The 10,000-nt window shown below is 45.4% G+C and overlaps 1 protein-coding gene across 2 annotated transcripts in view; it reads left to right on the forward strand.

Annotated features, from left to right (window-relative positions):
- Positions 1-10,000, forward strand: part of scube1 (signal peptide, CUB domain, EGF-like 1) — a 71,794-nt gene that overhangs the window by 49,408 nt on the left and 12,386 nt on the right. For both annotated transcript variants that reach the window (XM_077005246.1, XM_077005247.1), the window contains 4 exons: positions 3,873-3,995; positions 6,208-6,324; positions 6,524-6,646; positions 6,804-6,923. In XM_077005246.1, coding sequence (XP_076861361.1) covers positions 3,873-3,995; positions 6,208-6,324; positions 6,524-6,646; positions 6,804-6,923 — 483 coding nt within the window. The remainder of the gene's footprint in view (positions 1-3,872; positions 3,996-6,207; positions 6,325-6,523; positions 6,647-6,803; positions 6,924-10,000) is intronic.

Consider the following 10,000-nt stretch of genomic DNA (forward strand, 5'->3'; position numbering starts at 1 on the left):
AGCTGATGTCCTGCACAGTTAAAGCCCAACAGGTATATAGGAGATGCGGTGTCAGACCTGATGAAGTACATGTCTTAGGCTCCCGGACACAGCACTTGACCTTTTAGCACTGATCTTTGATCAGCTGACATTGTCTGACTCCATCTGACCTCTGACAGGTTAAAGTGGAAGACAAATGATTAAAAGGTACTTAGAGTCAGCGTTGGGAGAAGTACACAAATCATTCACTTGAGAAAAAAACAGAAATAATGTAATATTGCTCTGTTAAAAGTGAAGGTTGTGAATTCAAAAATATCCTTAAGTGTAAAAGGCTGTTACTGTTAACTCTTCTGTGTTCCTTCTATGGTCCTCTCCTATATAGAGTATTGTAGTACTTTTACTGTTAACTCTTCTATGTTACTTCTATGGTCCTCTCCTATATAGAGTATTGTAGTACTTTTACTGTTAACTCTACTATGTTACTTCTATGGTCCTCTCCTATATAGAGTATTGTAGTACTTTTACTGTTAACTCTTCTGTGTTCCTTCTATGGTCATCTCCTATATAGAGTATTGTAGTACTTTTACTATTAACTCTTCTGTGTTCCTTCTATGGTCCTCTCCTATATAGAGTATTGTAGTACTTTTACTGTTAACTCTTCTGTGTTCCTTCTATGGTCCTCTCCTATATAGAGTATTGTAGTACTTTTACTGTTAACTCTTCTGTGTTCCTTCTATGGTCCTCTCCTATATAGAGTATTGTAGTACTTTTACTATTAACTCTTAATGTTAATGACAAGACTTTAGTAACAAAGCAAATGATTAATTCAGTTAGTGCTTACAAAGGCTAAAGATCCAAAATGATAAGGCTAACATAAAAAAATCCACGCCAGTCATGATCGATCGGTATGGCCCGATCTGCTCGCCCTGAGCTCTCTCTGCCTGGGTTCTGTTCACTCTCAGCATTTTTGAGTGAAGGATTCCTTTACAGAACACCTCATGTCACCTATAGCAGGTTAGCCAATGGGAACTGTATCCTTTACGGAACACCTCAGGTCACCTATAGCAGGTTAGCCAATGGGAACTGTATCCTTTACGGAACACCTCAGGTCACCTATAGCAGGTTAGCCAATGGGAACTGTATCCTTTATGGAACACCTCAGGTCACCTATAGCAGGTTAGCCAATGGGAACTGTATCCTCACTGATCCTGCCTTCTCAGAGGAGGTGAAGAAGGGTATTTCAGACCAGTGCTTCTCTCTCTTCATATGTCCAGCATCGTTCAGGAAGAGCACCAATCAGCACCAAGGCCTGGGGTGTTTCTCCTGGATGCTCCTGTCTCTCCTGCGTCCTCCTCTCCTCCTCTCCTCCTCTCTCCTCCTCTCCTCCTCTCTTCTTCTCTGCCTGACTTTTACTGACTTTCCCCCTGTGCCCTTGTTTCTTGTCTTTGGAGAGTGATGTGTGGTGAAGCCCTGAGGCAGAACACAGAAAGGACAAGATGAGTAAAGAAAGAAAAGAGAGAGAGAAAGAGAGAAAGAGAGAGAGAGGTGACCTCAGATATCAATGGTAGCAGGGTGCTTGGAGGCTGGATGTTTAATTTACTGTGGGCCATTCACACATTCCATGTGTGTGTGTGTGTGTGTGTGTGTGTGTGTGTGTGTGTGTGTGTGTGTGTGTGCGTGTGTGCGTGTGTGTGTGCCTATCAGAAAGTCGTTCCTGGTCATGATTACCTTGCCCCTCTTTTGTATAGTGGTGGTGATGCAGATGAAGAGCCAGAAAATATCATGTCTGCTAATGCTGTAGTCTTTAGAGAGAATCACACACAGTAGAGCGTTAACAGAAAAACACATTATGACGACAGCACACATTTCTGTAACAGTAGCTAACCAAAGAGACACGCTACCAACCGACTTAAACACAAACACACAGGACAACTGTTAGAACTCTAAAACATCAAATTTGAACTAAGGAATCTGTGTGCTCTGCCATTAGCCCACTCACCAAGTCCACATAGCCATCATAACCCCCTCCCCAAAAAAGGTTTGGTGTCCTAGCAACCCACACAGCCCCTCCCCCCCAACCGGGTTGGTCATCCCAGTGACCCATACAGACCCTCCCCCCAGAGTCCTGGTTGTCCCAAAGACCTACACAGCCCCTCACCATGGAGAGTTGGCCATCCCAGTGACACCACAGACTGTATTCTGACCAGTACAAGTGCCATCGGGGGTCCTGCTCCTTGGTAACCCTCTCTCAGACATGTACCGCTCTGTAGAACCACACTGCAGAACCTCACTGCAGAACCTCACTGTATAACCTCACTGCAGAACCTCACTGTAGAACCTCACTGCAGAACCTCACTGCAGAACCTCACTGCAGAACCTCACTGTATAACCTCACTGCAGAACCTCACTGTATAACCTCACTGTATAACCTCACTGCAGAACCTCACTGTAGAACCTCACTGTATAACCTCACTGCAGAACCTCACTGTAGAACCTCACTGTAGAACCTCACTGCAGAACCTCACTGTAGAACCTCACTGCAGAACCTCACTGCAGAACCTCACTGTAGAACCTCACTGTAGAACCTCACTGTAGAACCTCACTGTATAACCTCACTGCAGAACCTCACTGTAGAACCTCACTGCAGAACCTCACTGCAGAACCTCACTGTATAACCTCACTGTATAACCTCACTGCAGAACCTCACTGCAGAACCTCACTGCAGAACCTCACTGTATAACCTCACTGCAGAACCTCACTGCAGAACCTCACTGTAGAACCTCACTGTAGAACCTCACTGCAGAACCTCACTGCAGAACCTCACTGTATAACCTCACTGCAGAACCTCACTGCAGAACCTCACTGTATAACCTCACTGTAGAACCTCATCTTCACAGGCTCCTCTCACTCGTTGGGTTAGACACCTCCAGCAGGGTTCCTGCATAGTATAGACTACCCCCTTCCTCCCCCATGTCTTCATCACTGCCTGCATTTGATTTGATGATATCCAGTTGTCCTGTTCATAAGCACGTCTATGGTGGACAGAGGAGTAAAGTAAATAAGGAAACATGAATGTTGGATTTCTTTTCTGCACCCAGCGGAGTCAAGGCCTTCCACAGCCTTCACGCTTTACGTGTTGCAGAGAACATGCATGTCACATGATCAGGTGGTTTTGGGCATTTCGTGGTTGTGCCACTGAAGTTTCACACAGACACCTGCTCTTACACACACATGCACATGCACACAGGTATGCACGTGCACAAAAACACACACGCATACATGTGCACAACTCAAATGCATACACACAAATAGATACAAGCACATGTACGTGTGCAGGTGCACACACACATGCACGCACACGGTTAAGACACAATAATATAACAAAATATGACAGTGATCGAAAAGTATTGAAAATAAATACAAGGAAGAAAGTGTTAAATTAATAGAACAATTACTAATAGTGTTCTAGCGCTCAGCAGAAGGTTTGCCAAACTTTGTGAATCTATGTATGTTTGCGTTTGAGAGTCTGTGTGTGTGTGTGTGTGTGTGTGTGTGTGTGTGTGTGTGTGTGTGTGTGTGTGTGTGTGTGTAAGCTCCTGTGCCTGTGTGTGAGAGAGTCTGTGTGTGTGTGTGAGAGAGAGCTCTTGTGTGTGTGTGAGCTCCTGTGCGTGTGTGTGTGAGCTCCTGTGTATGTGTGTGTGTGAGCTCCTGCGTGCATGGGTGTGTGTGTGAGCTCCTGTGCGTGTGTGTGTGTGTGTGTGTGCGTGTGTGTGCGTGTGTGTGTGTGTGTGTGTGTGTGTGTGTGTGTGTGTGTGTGTGTGTGTGTGTGTGTGTGAGCTCCTGTGCGTGTGCTAATATCGTGTGCTGTTCCCAATGCTTCCTTCACACTACAGACATTGATGAGTGCCTGGAGAACAATGGTGGCTGTGACCACGTCTGCAGGAACACTGTGGGAAGCTTTGAGTGCAGCTGTCAGAAAGGCCACAAGCTCCTAACCAATGAGCGCACCTGTCAAGGTAAGTGATGCGCACCTGACAATCAAGTACATTGTTGCTGCTGCCTCCATGTGGTCACTGTGTGTCAGTGCAGTGGTCTTGGTGTCAATTGAAATGGCAATTAAAACTTCATAAGTCCAGAAAAAGTGCAGCTTGTATTTTTTGGTTTTAAATTTGTTTAATTAGCACAGCTGTCATTTTGAATTCATGCAGCTTTGAACACTCTGTGGCAAATTAGCTTTAGTTGCCTTGAGGTTTCAACATGATTAACCCCTACTCATAGCAGGCAATGTTGGACCTAGTTATGGCACTGGTTATCTAGACTACAATTAGACAGTACTAATGGACTGCAGAGCGAGAATTGATCTAGAATTCTAGAAATTACATTCAGCTACTTTTGCTAAGTATCATCACTACCTTAAAAATGTGTGTGTGTGAGTTTGAACATGTGTGTGTTGGCAGGGGGTGTGTGATGGTCCTGACTGTGTAGTGTACACTAGTGATTTGCGGCACTGCTTTGCAGTCCTACTGTCTATAAGGTCCTACTGTCTATAAGGTCCTGCTGTCTATAAGGTCCTACTGTCTATAAGGTCCTGCTGTCTATAAGGTCCTACTGTCTATAAGGTCCTGCTGTCTATAAAGCCCTACTGTCTATAACAGACGTACTCAACTGTCCGGATCCGTACTCAACGCGGTCCGGATCCGGACCCGAACGCAGTCCTGTCCGGACCCAATCTCATTCCTGATTAACGGACAAAAAAAAAAACATTTATAATTTATGACAGGAGAATTCATTTTAAACCGGAGCATTTACTTCAGGGCTATTGAAAAACACTCCGTCACGAGTGTTACGTTTGCCACCCCCGCTCAACAACTTTTTAAAAAAGCTATTTTTTCATAGCTATCTCAGTTTTCTCTGTCTGAGATTTTTCTTATTCAACCTTCCTCCTCCCAGTAATCACTTCCTCCTCCTCCTCTCTCTCTCTCTCTCTCTCTCTCTCTCTCTCTCTCTCTCTCTCTCTCTATCACATTCCCATACTCTGTTTGCATTCTTTGTTTGCACTTTTAACACTGTCTGCTGACAAGAAATAGCTCTGTTCTCACTTTATTCTTGAACATTTATCTTTTCCATGCCAGTTTAACCTGTGGGAACAGTTGTGTGTGTGTGTGTGTGTGTGTGTGTGTGTGTGTGTGTGTGTGTGTGTGTGTGTGTGTGTGTGTGTGTAGTTGGGTGTTTAAGTGCTCTGGGTCCATGTTGGGTGTGTGATGGGTCTGGCAGCAGAAGAGGAGAAGCAGCACGTATCTGTCCCCTTCTCAGAGAAACTGGCCTCATTTGATCCACTGACCCCACTGTCCACTTACTCATACAGTGTGTGCAATAGCAGGACACAGGGAGGGAACGGCAGAGTCCGCCACACTGCACACATGCAAGAGTCTCCCACACTGCACACACGCAAGAGTCTCCCACACTGCACACACGCAAGAGTCACACACACTGCACGCACGCAAGAGTCTCTCACACTGCACACACGCAAGAGTCTCCCACACTGCACACATGCAAGAGTCACACACACTGCACACACGCAAGAGTCTCCCACTCTGCACACACGCAAGAGTCACACACACTGCACACACGCAAGAGTCTCCCACTCTGCACACACGAGAGTCACCCACTCTATGCACACACACGAGTCTCCCACACTGCACACACGTGAGAGTCCGCCACACTGCACACACGCAAGAGTTTCCCACACTGCACACACACGAGAGTCTCCTACACTGCACACACGCGAGAGTGTACACTACACAGTCAGGACCATCACACACCCCCTGCCAACACACACAAGAGAGTCTCCAACACTGCACACACGTGAGAGTCTCCCACACTGCACACACACAAGAGAGTCTCCAACACTGCACACACGCAAGAGTCTCCCACACTGCACACACACAAGAGAGTCTCCAACACTGCACACACGTGAGAGTCCGCCACACAGCACGCACGAGAGTCCACCACACTGCACACACGTGAGAGTCACCCACTCTGCACACACGAGATTCTACCACACTACACACATGCGAGAGTCCGCCACACTGCACACACACGAGTCACCCACTCTGCACACACGAGCGAGTCCGCCACACTGCACACACCCGAGAGTCTGCCACACTGCACACATGTAAGCTGGAAGTTTGTGGAGGCACTCTGTCGTTAACGATATCTTCCCGGCAGATATTGACGAGTGCTCTTTCGAGAGGACCTGTGATCACATCTGCATCAACTATCCAGGAAGCTTTGAGTGTGTGTGTCACAGAGGCTACACTCTCTATGGACTCACACACTGTGGAGGTGTGTTCAAACTCACACACACACACACACACACACACACACACACACACACACACATGGCTACTCACACTTATGATACTCACCTTTTAACGTTGCTGAATAGTTTTTGAGTATTTTCTGTGTGTTTTAGCATAATCAGAATATACTGCCTGTGCTATCATGCAAAAAACAATATTGTGTGTGTGTGTGTGTTTGTCAGACATTGATGAGTGCAGCATCAATAACGGCAGCTGTGAACACGGCTGTGTAAACACACAGGGCAGCTATGAGTGTGTGTGTCCACCTGGACAAAAACTACACTGGAACAAGAAAGATTGTGTTGGTAAGCTCTAGTTACATCTCTTAGGTCCATTTTCAATGTATATACATACTTGTGCTTCTGTGTGTGTGTGTGTGTGTGTGTGTGTGTGTGTGTGTGTGTGTGTGTGTGTGTGTGTGTGTGGTGTTTCCATGGTGACGTGACCTTGTGTGACCCTCAGAGGCGGTGAATTGTCTGCCCAGTGGGAAGCCGGCCCCCCGCGCTCATCTCAGCTGCACCAAGGCTGGTGGGGTGGAGGTGTGTTCCCTGTCCTGCCCGTCAAACGCACTCTTCCTGGCAGGTCAGTACCACGTGTCTCCGCACTTCCGTCCACTGCAGTCCAGACCAGGGGACACTCCACCGGTCAGGGCAGACCAAGTCGGTCGAGCTGCCCACTTTGACCAATCTGGACCTGGTCCTCTTCTTTCATCACAGGACACAGATCAGCTGCCCGGTCAGCCAATTAAAACGTGACATGCACAGAGCTGTCGCTGCTGCTGAGGAGACCGCATGGCGTGCTTGTGATCGTGATGAACACCCTCCGCTCACTGCTGGCATCTAGTGGCCACCGGTAGCCAGCACACATTAGACATGCCGCTACTCTGCTGCTGTGTAACATACAGTTAACATAGTTTTCCAGTCATCTGTTTCATATTGACTGTTTGAATATCATGATACAAGGTGATTGTGAAAAGAAACTGGCTGATAACCACAGCGGAGGAAGGTTGGAATCTCCGGGACATGTCTTGCTAAGTCCTGGAATGTCCCACTGAGATCAGTGAAGAGATCTGTCTCGATCTACCTGTGAGTGGGAAACTCTCACACAAACCAAACAAACCTCCCCCCTCTTGGCACTCTTAGCTGTGGAGCTGTCACTCGGCAGACCTCACACTTCCAAACGCTAATGCTGACCCTCAGACTACATTAATCAGCCTGATAGCTTGCTTACCACAGACATTACTCTAAAATACTCAATTTGTCTGTGATGCAAGTCGATTTTCTACATGACATTTTATAGGAACAGGTCCTGGAATCTTAGCAGGCCATTTTGTGCTGATCTCTAAGTGGGTCGGATTGACCCACTCATTGCTGAAGGATAGCAACGTTGGATGGGGTTCTGTTTTTGCATCAGCTAAACGGAGAACACATTCCGCAACACAGGCCTGTGAGAGCTGTCTCTCCGCGAGGGTTTGCACAAGGACCCTGCTGCGTTTGCGTTGGCTGTCGTATGCACAAATCTGATGGATGGCCTCGAGACGCTGAGTGAAATATTTGCTTTTATACCTTTCTGGAGAAAAAGAGAGTGAGAAAAGAGAGAGAATTTTCCAAAATGCCGGTCACTCCATCATCTTCCCTCTATCTGCGCACTCAATTTTATTTTTATACCCCATCAAAGTGTGTGTGTGTGTGTGTGTGTGTGTGGCAAGTTGTATGGGTCTAGCATTAATGTCTGCTCCATCTTGAAAAGGGTCTTTGTGTGGCTACATAAAAGACACATGTTTTCACTCATGTCCACTCACTACACACACATACAATCACTACACCCACATACACTCACTACACATGCATACACTCACTACACATGCATACACTCACTACACACATACACTCACTACACACATACACTCACTACACATGCATACACTCACTACATATGCATACACTCACTACACACGCATACACACTACACATGCATACACACTACACACATACACTCACTACACATGCATACACTCACTACACACATACACTCACTACACACACATACACTCACTACACACACATACACTCACTACATATACATACACTCACTACACATGCATACACTCACCACACACGCATACACTCACTACACACACATACACTCACTACACACACATACACTCACTACATACACATACACTCACCACACACACATACACTCACTACACACACATACACTCACTACATACACATACACTCACTACACATGCATACACTCACTACACACACATACACTCACTACATATACATACACTCACTACACATGCATACACTCACCACACACGCATACACTCACTACACACATACACTCACTACACATGCATACACTCACTACATATGCATACACTCACTACACACACATACACTCACCACACACATACACTCACTACACATGCATACACTCACTACACACATACACTCACTACACACACATACACTCACTACACACGCATACACTCACCACACACGCATACACTCACCACACACGCATACACTCACCACACACACATACACTCACTACACACACATACACTCACTACACACACATACACTCACTACACACACATACACTCACTACATACACATACACTCACTACACATGTATACACTCACTACACACGCATACACTCACTACATATACATACACTCACTACACATGCATACACTCACCACACACGCGTACACTCACTACACACATACACTCACTACACATGCATACACTCACTACACACACATACACTCACTACACATGCATACACTCACCACACACATACACTCACTACATATGCATACACTCACTACACACGCATACACTCACTACACACACATACACTCACTACACACATACACTCACTACACACGCATACACTCACTACACACATACACTCACTACACATGCATACACTCACTACACACATACACTCACTACACACATACACTCACTACACATGCATACACTCACTACACATGCATACACTCAGTACCAGTGTTGGGAACGTTACTTTAAAAAAGTAATTAGTTATAGTTACTCACTACTTGTTAAAAAAAGTAACTGAATTAGTAACTGAACTCTATAATAAAAGTAACCCATTACCGGGGAAAGTAACTATTTGCATTACAGTAAAAAAAAGTTATATGCCAATGAATAAGGATTTTTTGAAAAAACAGTTTTCACAGTCAATTGAAATGAGTAGATCAGAAAGATGTTTAACTTTTGATATTTATTGCACATCAGCAGACCAGTGCCGGATAAAATCCTTTAAAATCCCAAATCTAAACAGTTACACTATATAAAGTGCATTTACATCAAATTAAATTAAATTATCTCAACCTGAGACAACTGGTTTTTTCACAACAGAAGTAAACTTAACAATAAAACCTCTATACAGTGGTACCTCGAGATACGAGTTTAATCCATTCCAGACCCGTGCTCGTATCTCGAACTGCTCGGTTCTGGAAGCAATTTAAAAATGTAAAGTATTGTAATTGGTTCCGGTCCTTAAAAAAGTCACAAAACTAGCGTAAATGTGGAAAAATAGACATGTTCTTTATTAATAAAGGCATGAACCGGTGTCCGAAGTTGGGACAATATCGTCAAGCCTTTCGCCGTGTTTG

Source organism: Brachyhypopomus gauderio, chromosome 5, assembly GCF_052324685.1.
Source record: "Brachyhypopomus gauderio isolate BG-103 chromosome 5, BGAUD_0.2, whole genome shotgun sequence".
Taxonomy (NCBI): Eukaryota; Metazoa; Chordata; class Actinopteri; order Gymnotiformes; family Hypopomidae; genus Brachyhypopomus; species Brachyhypopomus gauderio.